Here is a 17,571-nt window from a genome sequence, read left to right on the forward strand (position 1 = left end):
GATTTGGAAGATGTTGATCGTTTCCTCCATCAGGCTTCCTTATTCATTTTCCAGCTTCCTCTCTTTTGACAACAGGTTATCTTCCCTCATTGTGGCAGTTTCTGCATGTGCTCATCAATACCATAGTCTCTATTTTTTTTTTTTTTTTCTTGAGACCATGGCTAGAAATAATTGTCCAGTCTCAGTTATAGTTAAGTATACTTGTGGGCCTGAATCATGGCTAGTGGAATTTTAGTGACGTGATGGCACCCTTTCCAGGGCTGGCCCTTCCTCTCTTCCTCTACTTATGAGCTGATTAGAGAAAACTCTGAGGTCTTAGAGGAAGACAGAATAACAATATGGAAAAAGCCTGCATCATAAACAGAGAGAGGCAAACCATGAAAAGGATTCTTAACTATAGAGAACACAGTGATGGTTATCAGAAGGGATGGGGTTGGGGAGGATGTGTTAAGCAGGTGATGAGGAGGAAGGAGTGCTCAGGATGGGATGAACATCTGTGATATATGGAAGTGTTGAATCACTACATTGTACACCTGAAACTAATATTACACTGTATGTTAACTTCCTTCATCCTGATAGGATGTATGGGGCAGTGTTTCTGCTCCCTCATATGGCACTGTGATGTGGGCAAGAAGTAAACTTTTACTTTACTTGTATGTTAAGTCACCGAAATTTTGAGGTGACCTGCCCCAATACACTTGTCTTTGCAATGTCTCCATGAGAAAGTCTCTCCTTATACCACTCTACCATCTGGTTTTCCCCCCTTTTGTTTTTTCTACCTTCTTTTCTACACATTTACAGAAGACTGGCAATTTGCATATAAAAAATGCCAAAGTGTCCAAGTTCCATAAAGGTGTGAGTAATAAGAGTGTCTATTTGGGATAGGAATATTTGGTAGAATAAGCCATTAGAAACAAAAAGTGACTGTCCATACATATCTATGGAAGTAAGAAAGAGCACCTAGGAATATTATGTTAGTAATTATTTCTCCTACATAGGGACTTTCTAGGAGAGTCCAAATATCATGAAATAAAATTCTTTCTTAAGTGGACATTTCAATTGTGCAAACATTATAGATTATCTTTAGAAAAATTTTTAGTGGCTTGAGAAATTACTTATGTGATGTGCAGTGTGGGACACAAAATTGTGTGATCTGTTATCCACAGTACCATCTCAAGTATGAAAGAAAATATGCTTTTAGTGGCAGGAAATAGAGCAACATATATAAAAAAGGAGGATGATTAACATATTGTAGCTAGGGGCGCCTGAGTGGCTCAGTGGGTTAAAGCCTCTGCCTTCGGCTCAGGTCATGATCCCAGGGTCCTGGGATCAAGTCCTGCATCGGGCTCCCAGCTCTGCAGAGCCCTTGCTTCCTCCTCTCTCTCTGCCTGCTTCTCTGCCTATTTGTGAGCTCTGTGATGTCAAATAAATAAATAAGATCTTAAAAAAAATATTGTAGTTAATGTAAATTTGTGAATGAATTAATCATAGAAAATTACAAGTGTGTCAAAATTCTTTAATAGATTGTGTAAATTATTTTTGGTTCAAAAAGTAGAATTATTGAAACTGTAAGACCTTATTTAACAAGCACATATATCTGTGATATTTACAATTTTATCTAAATGCATGAAGTATGTTTATAAATAATATAAACTGGCCACGGGTAGGGAATGACTCACTGAAGAATCATGGTGTTGTTAAAAGAACCTGGTCTTTGGCGTCAGTTGAGGCATTGCTCTTGGCTAGTTTTGTGATTTTGTGGAAGACATTCATTCTCCCAACATCATCTCGTTTTGTGATTTCGTGGAAAATATTCATTCTCCCAACATCATCTTCCTGATTTGTGTGAAATAACTCTTGTTGTTCTCACTTCATGAATGATTAAAATTTTTTACATTGTTTCGCAGCATTCCAGAAAATAGGTAAAACATTGAAAGCTTATTTACCTTCTCCTCTCTCTCAGTGTCCCAAATGTTAACGTAAATCAGACTTTAAGGTAGCTTTGTATGAAATCATATTCCCAGGCATTCTGGAAGACCTTGATTCCATTGATTTGGAGAAATTCCTATAATTTGAACAAGAAAGCCCAGATGATCTTGATGTAGATGGTTGAGGAGAACACTTGGAGAAGACATTTTACTTTCATTCCTCTCCAAAATGAATTCCAGCCCCTCTCATGTTTTTTGTCCATTAAGTATTTATTCTTCTTGTGTTTACTATACCCCCTCTCTCATTTGTCCTCTTCCCTGTAAACAATAGGAAGGGCAAGTTGTATGAACTCATTTCTTATACTAACAACAATTCCCAAGGGTGTTCTCAGGTTTTTTCAAGGTCATAAATAGTGGAAGGTAGTAAACCAGGCATTTTGCGATGAAGCCAAATTCTCCACATCTTCTGTTTGTCTTAATGATACTATTTATTTTTATTGCTTTGAAATAGCCAATAAGCTGTAAGTGACTGCATATAAATAAAAAACTTCAATGGGAAACTTCTTGTAATTGTAGAAGTTATTCATACAGAACATATTCCTGGTCTTCCTCTGGTCGACAATGCCTCTGACTTAATGTCAAAGGACAGAACCTCCAGTTTGCTCTACAGGAACCCACAACTTCTTGCAGTTTTATGCTAAACACTGACAACCTGAGTCAGCTCAAGTTCAGTGTGGATGAGACTGTAAGGTGATAGCTCCAGAAGCGTCTCCACTGTCAAACTGAGCAATGACAGAAGCTGGTGTATATCCATGTCTACAAAGAAACTTCAGGTATGCAGAATTGTTTTGGACAGCCAAAGCATTTTTTTCTCGGCTTTTCAACTAATCAGAATCATGGTTCTAAATAATTTGTATGTGTTAATTCACTTTCCCTCCCTTGGAATCCTTGGGAGAAGTACCCACAAATTCCACTGTCAAGAACCAAGTCCTCAAAATGTATGTCTCTGGAGCCCAGAAAGTAATTTAAGGATCTACCATCTACTAGTGTGTGTCATTTTTAAACTGGTAAGCAGTCCAATTCCTTTCCTTGAACTATGAATAACTGATACACATGTACCTGTCCCTACACCCTCTAGACACCCATGGAAACTGTGATAAAGATGAGAATCAGCATTCTCCCAGCCTCTAGCCCATCTTCTAAAGTGTTGTTCATCCATTTGCACAGAAAACCTTCCTTTGAGTCCTGTGCCAGATGACTAAGATGAAGTCTGACTCTTTCCTGTTGTTTTCTGCCAAATTTTCTCCATTGACAGATGCATTTGGCACCTGACTCACAGACTTGTCTGTCAAAACTCCTGCCACATCATGGTGATGTCTATCATACCCAAAACTCCCAGTTCCTTACTGGCTCCAATTCTATTGATTTGAAGTCAAAGCCAATAGCCATATCCAGAACTAACCCATCTCTGAAATCCTAACCTCTAATAGCCTAATTTATGACCCCAGTCTCCTATGGTTTGAATACATTTCCCTTGTCTATCACCATTGCTATTCTTTGACTTTATAAAGTGCTTTCATCCCTTGTTCTTTCCATACGGTGCCACTTGATTGGTCTCCATCCTCCTTTATTTCTGTCCTTCTTTCTTCTAGATCCCACAAGTTAAATTTAGTTTAAAGTCTCTCATTTCCAGGGAACTTGGGTGGCTCAGTCAGTTAAGCATCTGCTTTCCGATCAAGTCATGATCAAGCCCAGAGTCTAGGGATTGAGCCCCACATCTGGGTCCCTCAGCAGCAGGGAATCTGCTTCTCTCTCTCTTTCTGCTCCTCTCTACCCCGCTTGTGCTCTCTCACTGTCTCAAATAAATAAATAAAATATTTATAAAATAAAGTCTTTAATTTCCCTGTTCTCAAATAGTTTGGCCCTTACCTTTTTTTTTTTTTTTTTTTTTTTTGCTACACTAACCTGTTTCATTTAAATTTGTTTTCTCTGCTTCTACTCTTTGGTGTTAGTTCATATATGTGGATGAATATTACTCCCATATGTTGGCTTTCCTTCTGCACCTGGTCCTACGAAATGCATGGAGATCCCTATATGTATACCTGGTCTGTGTCTTCTACCACTAATATCAGATAGCTTTCAAACCCTAACTATCTCCCATAAAAACTTATTCTTTTTTCTCTACACCCTCCTTAAACACTCTCTCACCCTACTCACTTCCAAAGGGACTTGTCCTTTTATTTCTTCCAGAAAATAGATACTTAAAGAAAATCTGTCAACTTCCAGTTCTTTTGTCTAACCCAGGCACTTACACACATACCCATGTACATATATTTTAATTAAAATCTTTCTCTCCCACCTCAGTAGAAGAGGTATTCTGCCCATCCAAAGCTATCCCAACACCTACACTTGGAGATAAGGTTAAACCCCAAAGATAGAGATGTAGTGAAAAGAAGGGCCATCTGTACCCGATGTTCATAGCAGCAATGGCCACAGTTGCCAAACTATGGAAAGAACCAACATGCTCCTCAATGGACGAATGGATAAGGAAGATGTGGTCCATATACACGATGGAGTATTATGCCTCCATCAGAAAGGATGAATACCCAACATTTATATCAACATGGACGGGACTGGAAGAGATTATGCTGAGTGAAATAAGTCAAGCAGAGAGAGTCAATTATCATATGGTTTCACTTATTTGTGGAGCATAACAAATAACACGGAGGACATGGGGAGATGGAGAGGAGAAGGGAGTTGGGTGAAATTAGAGGGGGAGTTGAACCATGAGAGACTGTGGACTCTGAAAAACAATCTTAGGGTTTTGAAGGGGTGGGGGGTGGGAGGGAGGTTGGGTGAGGCTGGTAGTGGGTATTAAGGAGGGCATGTATTGCATGGAGCACTAGGTGTGGTGCATAAACAATGAATTTTGATACACTGAAAAGAAATTAAAAAAATAAAAATTTAAAAGAAAAGAAAAGATTAGACGAATTAATAAATATAAAGGATTTGGAACAGTGTCTGGTCAGTGGACTTAGCTATTTATCTTCCCCCTTTCCACTTTCTGTTATATCTGTGGACTTGTCGATTATTCTCCATCATACCTGGCTTTCTGTAGTTAGCATAAATATACTCACCTCTCTAATCTGATAAGAGATGCCTTCATTTGAGCTCCTATGTTCTTGTTACTTCATCCATACTCTTATATTCTTCTCCTTCCTTTCCTGTCCAAAGTATTTAAAGACGTATCTTCACTTCCTCACAGTCCATTTTAGTCTCTGATCCCTCTTACCTATCTTCTCCATCATTCCCTGGCATGTCTCTTGCGAAATCAGTAATTAATTCTCCACTCCGAATTGCACTAGCATTTTTATTACTCCTCTCTCTTAGCTTCTCAGCATCATTTCACTCTTCTGGCTATTCCTTCCTTTAAAAAGTTCATGCTGTTTTGACTTCAGAGATGCTTCTCCTCTCACCTTTAACACTTCTTGGCCTGCTACTCCCTAGTCTCCTCTGTTGGCTCCACTTCTTTAATCTTGTTAAACATCTATGTTTGTATACATATTTTTATGGATGATCATAACAGAGTGTCTATTGGATTAGGTTAAACCAGAAGGATTCTACCACATGGAGGCCCCAGAGTGAATTGGAGATAGATGTGTCCAGCTGGTGGGAGCTGAGCAAGGGTCCTGGTCCAGAGGCAGTTGACTGTAACATGGCACAGAAATGGGATAGCATGTGCTGTGGATGATGGCAGGTGGCATTAGGGAACAAAAATTATGCTCAACCTTTCTCCCATCCCTTCTTAATGCATCCCCCTACAACTTGCATATCTGACACAGGGTGCTAAAAACAACTCATCATTAAAAATTTTCTTTATTTGAAAGCTTCCAGTAGCAGTCACATTTTCTTAGAGTGTTGACTAAGCTTGGACCCAGAGTGAAGAAATTTGTTGCTTAGTCTTCAAGGAAAAGTATCCCAAGGGTACTATCTCTATGCCTCACTGATTCCATTCATTTCTTGAACAAAATATTCATTGATGGCTACCCCATGCCAAGGGCTGTGCTTGATGCTTGAACTCAAACTAGAGTAAGACATGGTCTACTTTTTAAGGAGATTAAACTCTTCTGGGGAAATAATGCTACAAGAGGCCTGAAGAATGAGCAGAATAATCTGCCATCTGGTTTGTATATCCATGGTCCTACACAGTGCCACAAACATACTGGCTTCTTCTCGAGCTGTGGTTTGGCTCAAGATGACTCTTTTATGTTAACAGATTTATGTGGGCAAGTTATATAAAGTGCCATATGTGAAGCTGTAGTTTTCTTTGGTGATGTTGCTGTCCTCTAGAATTGTCCTCTTGATTTGACTTGCAGGTCTTTAAAATTTCCTTCAGAATCACATGTGTACACCATCTAACAGAACACTAAGTAGTTCGTATACATACACAGTTCATGATGTCACCCTGAGGACAATGCAGAAAGTAGGTATTATTTTCTCCATTTTATAGATGAAGAAAGTAAATCTCAAGAGAGTTTCAAGTAGTCCATAGTTAGCATAAATATACTTACCTATATACATATACTTACTATATAATTACCTAAAACGACCCAGCTATCAAATTGAGGAGCCCAGGATTGAGTCCTGATCTGTTTGATTCCAAATATCGTGTTCTTAACAACTATTCTTTCTTTTGGTTTGATTTTGGCTACATATACCACACATATACAATAGATGTTAGATTTTCCAAGATTGTTATGATTAGAAATAAATTAATGGTGGGGTGCCTGGAAGGCTCAGTTGGTTAGTGTCTGACTCTTGATTTCAGTTCAGGTCATGATCTCAGGGTCATGACATCCAGCCCCTGCATGGGGCTTTGCACTCAGCACTGAGTCTGCTTATTTCTCTCCCTACCCCACTTGCACTCTCTCTCTCTTTCAAATAAATAAATAAATAAATAAATAAATCAATAAATCTTAACAATGAATAAATTGATGGCTCCACTCTAAGCCTTCAAAATTGCTTTGAATTTTTTGTATTTGTTGGTTTTTAGAAAACATGGTTCATCTTATCAATGTCTTTATGTATCATATATACCTTTATCAGGTATATGTAATATAAATATATATTACATAATTATATTTATAGTCATATATTCTTTTTTTTTATGTTTTTATGATTTATTTGACAGAGATAAAGAGACATCACAAGTAGGCAGAGAGAGAGGGGAAGCAGGCTCCCCACCGAGCAGAGAGCCTTATGCGGGACTCCATCCCAGGACCCTGAGATCATGACCTGAGCTGAAGGTGGAGGCTTAACCCACTGAGCCACCCAGGCACCCCTATAGTCAGATATTCTTGTGAATAAGACTGGAAAAAACTTCATATGTGTATCTTGTTTAATTACTACTTTGTCCTAGAATGAATTTGGTCGATATGCACATACATACATATATATACATAGGTAATCATTTACTTGTCCATCTTTATATTACTCATTTGGGATTATATTAGATATTTTCCTTTGTTTAATTTATAACACTATCATTTTTCTCTGTATTTAAATATACTTTGAAGACATCATTTTCACGGTTGCCTGGTAATCCATAATTTGGATATGCCATCATTAATTTAAGCATTCCTCTATAATGGACTTTGGATCATTTCTATTTTTTTAAAGTTTTATTTATTTAAGTAAACTCTCCACCCAATGTGGGACTCGAACTCTCAACCTGGAGATCAAGAGTCACATGCTCTTCCGACTGAGCCAGATTCATGTCCTAGTTTAGATAATTTCTAAATTTACCATATCATAATACTGCAAAGAATTTCTTTGTATTTACATCTCTATAGATATCTATTATTGCTTCCTTCGGTTGAGTTTCTAAAAGTGAAATTATTGAATGAAGAGGTTTGCTCTTTTTTTAAGATTTCTAGGATATAATTCCAGTTTCTATATTTAGCCAACTTATACTTGGGTAATATCATCCCTGATCAATAATTTTTCTCCCTATGATTTTGTTCCTCAGAAAAAAGCAACTACATGTAATATGGTCTTCAGAATCTTTTCCAGAAGATTGCATTCTTTCATGATGTCTGAAAATACTAATCTTATGGCAACATCAGAGCAAATGTTTCAATGCCCAAGGACTTCAGGGTCCCCTGGGACAGTTTTTCTGAAAGATCCGTTGTTCTTCACTTGCAGCTGGACAGCTAGTGACATTTGCTTCTTAGAGTCTTGGCCTAATTTGAATCAAATGGGCATGAAGAGGTTCATTTCATAAGTTGTGTTATGGTACTTTCTGTGGAATTGTAGGAAGATCACCCAGGAGCCCCGAGGTCGAGCTGCAGCTCTGAGCTTTAGTTTCTCATTTGCAGAATGAAAGGTTTGGAAGGTTTGGGCTTGATAATTTCTAAAGCTCTTTATTTCTGGCAGTATATGATGTACTAGGTGATTTCTCCTTCCTCCTTTTCCTGGACACCTGTCTCATCCTTCAAGATATTTCTATTTGCATGTTTTTTTTCCCCTTAGGTCATCTTCTTGAGAGAAGAGGGCTGAAGTGCTATACAAGATGTCTGTGCTTCATGAACCCCAAAAGCTGCAGATTCTGTATGAATCCCTGGAAAAGAGCATCCCTGGGTCCTTGAAGGTGAGAGAGTTGGGAGAAACCTGGGAGGGAGGAGTAAAGTGGGAGTATAGATTCAGGGTTCAGAACCTGCCCGGGGCAGATTAAAATACAAATCTAAAGTCAGATTTCCTCTGCAGGGATGGTCTTAATACCCGTATCAGGCACCTACTTTTCTCCTTCTTCCTCTTCTTCATCCTCCTCTCCCCTTCCTCTTCTTCTTCCTTGTCTCCCTCCCCTCTTCTTCTTCCTCTTCCTCCCCCCTTCTTCTCCTCCTCCTTCTTCTTCTCTCCTTCTCCTCCTCCTTCTTTGGCCTCTTAAAACTTGTTCAAATTCATTCTACTGCTATCTGTAGTAGATTTCCGTATCTGCTCCGGGCTATTACAGTACCTGCTTTTCTGCAGTATTACTAACTCACCTACAGGTGGTGATCAGAGTCATCTATCTGACACAAATATCATCTACCTCTCTCTTGTTTTAAACTTTCAGTTCAAGGCATAAAGTCCACACTCCTTAATTGTGAGGTTGATCACAAAATGTCCCAGCCTCTCCACTTCATCTTGCAACACATCTCTGCTACATACCACAAGGTACAATCACTAAGCCTCTCAGAGCTCAGCAGGTATGATACAACCGGCCACAGCTTCAGGTACTCAAGCATGCTTTTTCTCTCACCAGAAATTACTTGCCTTCCTTCTTTGTTTTGCCAGGAGAAGACTTAACTTGTCCCTGAACACCAGATTCAAATATTACTTTTTCTGTAAGTCTCCCAACACTCCCTGACAGGTAATGCTTTTTCTTCCTTGAGACCCCACACAACCATGTGCATGGATCTATCAAAACATGTGTCCTAGTAAGATCAGACTGTGTACCTTTCCATCCTGCTAGACTTTTTTTTTTTTTTAAAGATTTTCATTTATTTGTTTGACAGACAGAGATCACAAGTAGGCAGAGAGGCAGGCAGAGAGAGAGAGAGATGGGGAAGCAGGCTCCCTGACAAGCAGAGATCCCAGGACCCTGGGATCATGATCTGAGCCAAAGGCAGAAGCTTAACCCACTGAGCCACCCAGATGCTCCATCCTGCTCCATCCTGCTCCATTCTACTTGAATGCAGTGGCCTTGTCGTACTTATTTTGGAATTCTCCACACTTGACACAAATCTGACACACAATAGGAGCCCCCAAAATGGTATAGTATGAAGTGGGAAAAAAAGGAATAACTTTTCAAAAAAATGAATGAATGAATGTCAGGGGAACCAGTTCCTCTTGAATCAGCTATTTCCTTAGATTTTGTGGACCCTTCCTGTTTTTTTTTCCCCCAGCATACCCTCCAATGGGTAGTTTGGGGAGCCATCCTGAAACTGCTAGCTCAATCCCCATAAGTGCTCCTAACACTTAGTTTATTTCCCAAACTACTTCTAAGACCTGATCTCAAAGGAAAATGTCATTTTCACCTGTTCATCTGTTGCTTTTTTAGGCATATGGTGCCATTTTCAACATTAAAAATAAAATCCCATTCAACATGGAGGTGCTGGTGGATTTCTGGCCAGATTATCAGACGATAATTACTCAACCTCAGAAAGAGGTAAGAGCACCAGCTACTGAATACCAAGCCAGTCACAATCAGGATGGTCTCCGTGTGGAAATGAGGGAACTGAATCTGGGGGCTGCGAAGAAGAACCTTGGCACCCCTGACCCATATATATTTTGGAATGACTGCTTGGAGAGAAGGGGAGGATAATGAAATAAGCCATGGGTATAAACCAAATAGCCAATAACCCAGGGCTTGTAAATAACATTGGGATCCCGTCTGGTCAATTTTTTCTTTTTTTTTTTTTTAAATATTTTATTTATTTATTTGACAGAGAGAGATCACAAGTAGGCAGAGAGGCAGGCAGAGAGAGAGAGAGAGAGAGGGAAGCAGGCTCCCTGCCGAGCAGAGAGCCCGATGCGGGGCTCGATCCCAGGACCCTGAGATCATGACCTGAGCCGAAGGCAGCGGCTTAACCCACTGAGCCACCCAGGCGCCCCTGGTCAATTTTTTCTATTGAGATTCTTGTAACAGGTATATACCTCAAGATAGATGTTTGTGGCTGGAGAGAATTAGGAAATGTTTTGCTTTTCCTGGAACTAAAGCAATATAATACAATAATATCTGAATCAATGTTGGGTTTCAGATCTAAATCTGCCAAGTGACTAGTTGGGTGATGTTAGAAGACAGTGGATTTCTTAGCTATAAAAGCAAAGTTGATAAAAATTACTGTGTCAGAGCACTGTTAAACATGATATAAGTCATGTACAGTTGACCCTAGAACAACACAGATGTTAGGGACACCAACTCCCACACAGTCAAAAATCTGTATAGAACTCCCGAGTCTTCAAAAACTCAACAACTAGTAGCCTACTGTTGACCAGAGCCTTCCCAATAACATAAGCGGTCTATTAACACATATTTTATATGCTCTTCTATTGCATATCAGATTCTTACAGTAAAGTAAGCTAGAGAAAATAAAATGTTATTCACATCCTAAGAGAAAATACATTTACAGCATTATATTGTATTTATTTTAAAAAATTTGCTTGAGGGGCGCCTGGGTGGCTCAGTAGTTTAAGGCCTCTGCCTTCGGCTCAGGTCATGATCCCGGGGTTCTGGGATCGAGCCCCGCATTGGGCTCTCTGCTCGGCGGCGAGCCTGCTTCACCCCTCTCACTCTGCCTGCCTCTCTGCCTGTCAAATAAATAAATAAAATCTTTTAAAAATAAATAAATAAATAAATAAATAATTTGCTTGAAAGTGGACCTGCACTGTTCAAACTAGTGTTGTTCAAGAGCCAACTGTGTGGGGTGCCTGGGTGGCTCAGTCGTTGGGTGTCTGCCTTCAGCTCAGGTCATGATTTCAGGGTCCTGGGATAGAGTCCCATGTGGGGAATCCCCGCTCAGTGGGGAGTCTGCTTCTCCCTCTACCCCTCCCGTGCACATGCACACACATAATCTCTTTCTCTCAGATAAACAAATAATAATAATAATAAAAAAAGAGGCAACTGTGTATTTAAAGAAAATATCTTTCCCATATTACAGATTTGGGGGGTATAAGTAGCGAATCTCTTCCACCCCAGAGTAGGGATATTTTAACCCCTCTTCCCACATTTCTCCATTTACATAGTTATCAGGAAAATTAGAGCACAACTCACCTGTAACAACCTCGAAGGGAGTGTAAGCTGCAGAAGGTCAGCAGGAGTGAGGGGCATGGGAGACGGGCCCTTCCCTCCAGGTGCTGCTGTCAGTTGCAGCGTGACTGTTCTTCCTGGAAGTCCTCTCTATTCATATGCACATCAAGAGCCAATCACCATGCCAGCACCAGAATGCTGAGTTGGAATTAGCCTGGGCATGGTCTCTTCACAGACCTCAAGTCCTAACACCCACTATATTCCCTATATTTCTCTCCATGAGGTAGGCACTCTCTCTTTAAAACCCTTAACACACCCTATTTCTGGTGCAACTTCCATCTCAGACAATGGAGCTATTTCCCACCTTACCAAGAGCTGCCTCAAGACACCACCTTCGGTCTGTCCCTAGTGATTATTGCTCAAGGGACTCCAAGGCCATTTTCTGTTGGCACCTCTGGGAAAAACACAGGATATTTTTTCAAAAAATATTTGTTTATTTATTTATTTATTTTTCAGAGAGAAAGAGGGCGCAAGCAGGAGGAGAAGCAGGCAAAGGGAGAAACAGGGTCCCCTCTGAACAAAGATCCTGATGTGAGACTCAATCCCAGGACCCCAGGATTGTGACCTGAGCAAAGGCAGACACTTAACTGACTGAGCCACACTTAACCAACTGAGCCACCCAGACATCCCCCAAACAGAGGGAAACAATTGAGCCTCTCGCATTCTAGACATATGCAAGAACAATTTGTAAATCATACTGTCATATAAGCATGATTAATATTTGTTGTATCAGGAGATGAAAGATGACCTGGATCATCATACCAACACTTACCACATCTTCACCAAAGCTCCTGACAAGTTAGAGGAAGTCCTGGCATGCCCCCAGGTTATCATTTGGGAACAAACTTTCCAGATCCAAGGTAACTGATCCAAGTTAAACGACAAAGACCCTTGGTTCTTTCACATTAGATGTGGAAGGGGATAGGCACTGCCTGTTTTTCTCTTCTCTCCAGGTTGCCAATTGAATGTGGGGGAGGCAATAAGAAAGATTTCAGCTGCAAAATCAGTGCAGGTATATCACTTGAAGACCACACTCATTATGACAGAAATACCAGTGGAACCCAAGACATCAAGTCCAAATACTTTGGTGGAGTCATTGAGCATGCCCAAAGTGGATGAAGATAGCAAGTGAGATTTTTTGTGTTGCTTCCCAAATTCCTAATAACAAATCATTCAGTTGTCATAAGGACCATACTCAGAAATGCACAGTTTGACAATAAACTATGCAGTACACATTTGTAGGGGTAACGGAAGGGAACTCTGTTAGCAGAAGTTTGCTGAGCAGGGGCAGGGTCTTCATTGGATGAGGTCCTTTCCATGTATAACTCACTTAGTTCTCATACGAGTCCTCCTGGGAGGGCCCTGGACATCATGGTGACATTAGAGAGTCTTTACTGAAATTACGTATTTCTTGCAAAAATACTACATGCTGTACAAACTATACAAGTATTCAAAGTAAAAAGCGAAGGTTTGCTCACTTGGATTCCCCACAATCTTTCTGTCCAGGTATAAATATTCTTTTTAAAAATTTTTAAATGTACATTAAATTTAGTTAACATACAGTGCATTTTTTTAGTTTCGGGATAGATTTTGTGATTCATCCATTGCATATAACACCCAGTGCTCATTACATCAAGTGCCCTTCTTAATGCCCATCACCCAATTGCCCTATCCTTCCACCCCTGCCTCCCCTCCCGCAATCCTCAGTTTGCCGTTATAGTTAAGTCTCACAGTTTGCCTCCCTCTCTGTTTTAATCCCATTTTATTTTTCCTTCCCTTTCCCTATGTTCATGTTTTCTTTTTTAAATTCCACATGAGTGAAATCATATGATAATTATCTTTCTCTGACTTCTTTTGCTTAGCATAATACTCTCTAGTTCCATCCACATCCTTGCAAATGGCAAGATTTCATTCTTTTTGATGGCGGTGTAGGTGTAAATATTCTTAAAAATTGGTGTGTGTGCTTTTAGTACTCTGCACGTACGAATTGGTTTTGTTTTCTTGTCCTTTTATTTTTAACAACATATGCAGATACTGTACAGCACCTTCCTTTCACTCAGCAGTATGCTATGTAAATCTTTCATGTATGCTCATATAGATATGTTTCATTCATTCTGGCAGTTGCATAGATTTCTATAAGAGGGAGATGAACAGTTATGTATTCCCATTTTAGCACACTTTCAATTTGTCTCCAATTCTTCCTAGTAACAAAAACTCTGCAAGAAATATCTTCATAAACAGATCATTGCCCAAATTGTATAACTATTTCTGAAAGATGAGTCCTGGAATTGAAATAGTTAGGTAAAAGAATATGTATATTATGGAAGATATTCCCAAATTGGATTTTAAGATTTAGATGAATTCAATATGTGAGAGCATAACATATTAAATAACAAATGGGTCCTTCAGTAGCAACACAGGTTGATTTGTTATGGTGTAATCCACACATTGGAATAATAAGCAGCCATTAACAAGAAGGAAGCAGCTCTATATGAACTATATGGGAAGAATTCCAAAATGTATGGCTAGGTGAAAAGCAACAACAAATAAAATTGAGTAACGTATAGAGTATGCTATCATAACATGTAAACATCTAAAATTACAGAGCATTACTGGAAGGTTACATAACTAAGTGGCATCACTGGCCGTCTTTAGAGAAGGTTAAAACTGGATAATAAGAGATCAAAAAAAATAAAGAATTCTCCATTAATATCTAGGTGACCTTGAAACTGATCAATTCTGGAAAACTCCTCCTCCCTGGGGATAGGTGTAACTTCTTAGGGCTCTTCCACCTGTCCCAACACCCTCCTCCCACAGAGGATGTGATTTTGATTCTGCAGAAGAAAGGACTCAGTCTCAGATAATTTGTCCAGTGAGAGAATTAGGATTAAATTGTAACCATTACCATTGGAAATCCCAATGTTCTTTTTCCTATATTGGTGTTTCTTACATTGCATTTTTGGCACTTCTCTAGAGGCCTGTGGTGATGGATGGGCTTTCGGACACATGAAATCATAAGATCAACATGTCTCTCACCTTCCTGTGATACATATTTTATTGAAATATCTGTTGAAAGGAATATTATCTTATGCACTTAGATATTTTGTGGGTAGAATTCAAAATCTGTGTGTTCCATACATGCATCCTCAAACAAAATTCAGGAAAACAAAATCAAGGACTACTCAGGTCTATCTATATCTTCCTCTTTTAAGATATATGCTTATTTTCTTCTTTCTTTGGATATACGACTAGGTTTTTTTGAGATGTATTATACTATATGTATCATAAAGCGTTCAGTTAGCTCCCTCTTAATTATTTGGGAACATTTTTGAAGCAGACAAAGAATTAGTAGTTTTTTTTGCCCTTCTATTTCTAGGGTTCCTTCTAGGGTGTGGGATCTTCAAGGAAAGGGTTGATGTCTTATTCTCTGCAATCCTGGTGTTTTGTAAATGTTGGCTGAATAAATGCACATTCTTTTGTTGACAGGAAAGGACGCTTTCAGAACATCTTCTTGGATGCCTCCCATGTGGGGCTTGTGAATGAGCAGTGGAACTTTGGAAAAAATGAAAGGAGCTTGAAATATATTGAACGCTGCCTCCAGAAAATTTCCAGGATTTGGTGTGCTGGGTCCAGAGGGGGACACTATCTCTTGGATTGTGATGGAACAGTCTTGTGAGATGAGAATGGGTTACACTGTCCCCAAATACTGAGACAAAGGCTACATGAAGAAAATCAGTTTTCACTTCATAAAGTATTTTATTCAGAAAAAAATGCCATTTTATTTCCATGTATCAAGAGATGAAGAAAACCTTCAGGCACTGAGAAGTGTAGGGCTTAAGACTGCTCCTTGTGGCTGGCATCAGTGGGAAATGCACTCCTAGAAAATATTATTGATTAGTGCCACTGTCCATTACAAGCTTTTCTTACCAGTGAAAAAAATACCAGTTCAAAAACAAACATTATAATTCACATTAGCAGAAAAAAATCCAATTATTTGGGCTCCATGCATTACTTAACCCACCCGTGTATAATATTTTTGTCCTCCTCCATAATACAGAAAAATGGAAGCTTGAACTTTTGGTGTTATGTTTTGCCTTTATGTTGACAGACCTCTCAGAATTAAAATCATCCAATGTCAATTATTAGTGCCAAGATAAACCTTTCAAAGCAACATTTTCCTCTTTGAAGTCTTCTTTCATGAAAGAATCCTGTTTTTCCATGCTTCCATGCTTGAAAATAAAAAGGCTGATCTGAAAAATGTTTTCTCTGGTATCTTCCCCTTCCTCTGACAAAATTTTCCAAAGAACCTCTCAAAACCCCACAGCCTTTGATCCTGGATGTCCTCTCAAGAGTTTTGAAATACTCTACTGAATTAAATTATGTGTTCATCAGTGAAAGGTTTTTTTTTTTTAAGTTTGATTTTTTTATTAGCTTTTTTTTTAAAAGATTTATTTATTTGCAAGAGACGGGGGCAGAGGAAGAGGGAGAGAGAAATTCAAGCAGACTCTGCACTGAGTGTGAACCCAAAGTGGGGCTCGATTTCATGACCCTGAGATCATGATCTCCAACCAAGAGTTGGATGCTTAACCAACTGCACCACCTAGGGGCCCCCCAATAAGTAATTTCTTTACTTACAGTTAAAAACTCTGATTCTGGGGCGCCTGGGTGGCTCAGTGGGTTAAGCCGCTGCCTTCGGCTCAGGTCATGATCTCAGGGTCCTGGGATCGAGCCCCGCATCGGGCTCTCTGCTCCGCGGGGAGCCTGCTTCCTCCTCTCTCTCTGTCTGCCTCTCTGCCTACTTGTAGTCTCTCTCTCTGTCAAATAAATAAATAAAATCTTAAAAAAAAAAAAAAACTCTGATTCTAAAAGTCAAATCTTAACAATAGCTTTCTCTTCTTGTTGGTGCTTGTGAAAGGGGAAGGAAGGAAAACAGGTATTTTTTATAGGGGTCCATCTACCTTCCTGTGCTTAGCCAGCTGATTTCACAGTCCAGACAGGTGCTGAGTAATGGAAGGACCTTTAAGACCAGAGAACACCTGAGCCTCCTGGGAAAAGAGCCTCAGAGGGCAAGCTGCCAACATGTCAATATTTTGGAGCCTCTCTGAACATGGGACCTGACCCTGCTGCCAAAAGTTTGTGCTGGTTGTGCCTTTCATCTTCTAGAATGGACTGCAGCCTTTTGTCTTTACTTGGGGATCTCTGCAGATACTGAATAAGACTGACAGTTTTGCAGGTGAGAACAAGGGAGAATCCTTGCTCTGGGACCCCTCATCTCCTTTTGCTTCCCCCACTGAAGGAGAATGAATCAAAATGCTACTGTTGGATGTGGGTAAGAATTTCTGAACTCATTTGGGTTGAGAATTATGCTGGGCAAAAAGGATCTTCCATTTCAGAAACCTGTATCAGGCACCCACTGTGTATAGGGCAATACCCTTCTCTGTGAGAAATTCCTGACAGGACAAAGCCAGGCTCTTGTTCTGAACTGATAAAGAAATGCAAGGAGATTTGGGAGTCAGCTGTTGGTAGAGGGGAGACACTCAAACAGCCTCTTTCATCCTCTAGTAACATTCTTTTTTTTTTTTTTAATTTATTTTTTTATTTGCTTATTTACAGCATAACAGTGTTCATTGTTTTGGCATCACACCCAGTGCTCCATGCAGTACGTGCCCTCCCTATTGCCCACCACCTGGTTCCTCAACCTCCCACCCCCCCCCCTCCTGCCGCCCCTTCATAAGCCTCTGGTTGTTTTTCAGAGTCCATAGTCTCTTATGGTTCATCTCCCCTTCCAGTTTG

At 39.7% G+C, this 17,571-nt stretch overlaps 2 protein-coding genes across 3 annotated transcripts in view; both read left to right on the forward strand.

The window, feature by feature from the left end:
* The first annotated feature begins 8,499 nt into the window (after positions 1-8,499).
* GLYATL2 (glycine-N-acyltransferase like 2) lies at positions 8,500-15,672 on the forward strand. Its single transcript, XM_046015778.1, is given in 7 exon segments — positions 8,500-8,577; positions 10,030-10,137; positions 12,512-12,638; positions 12,732-12,906; positions 15,265-15,379; positions 15,381-15,644; positions 15,646-15,672. Coding segments are annotated over 7 exon segments (894 nt in total).
* A 1,251-nt stretch (positions 15,673-16,923) lies between these two features.
* LOC123947997 (glycine N-phenylacetyltransferase-like) overlaps positions 16,924-17,571 on the forward strand; it is a 28,532-nt gene continuing 27,884 nt past the window's right edge. Inside the window, exon 1 of one of the 2 annotated variants that reach the window (XM_046014389.1) lies at positions 16,924-17,011. Coding sequence is in view for 1 of the 2 variants with exons in the window: in XM_046014387.1 (XP_045870343.1) it covers positions 17,102-17,107 (6 nt within the window). In the remaining variant the exon portion in view is untranslated. The other variant, XM_046014387.1, reaches the window with a different exon arrangement.

The sequence above is a fragment of the Meles meles genome, chromosome 8, assembly GCF_922984935.1.
Source record: "Meles meles chromosome 8, mMelMel3.1 paternal haplotype, whole genome shotgun sequence".
Taxonomy (NCBI): domain Eukaryota; kingdom Metazoa; phylum Chordata; class Mammalia; order Carnivora; family Mustelidae; genus Meles; species Meles meles.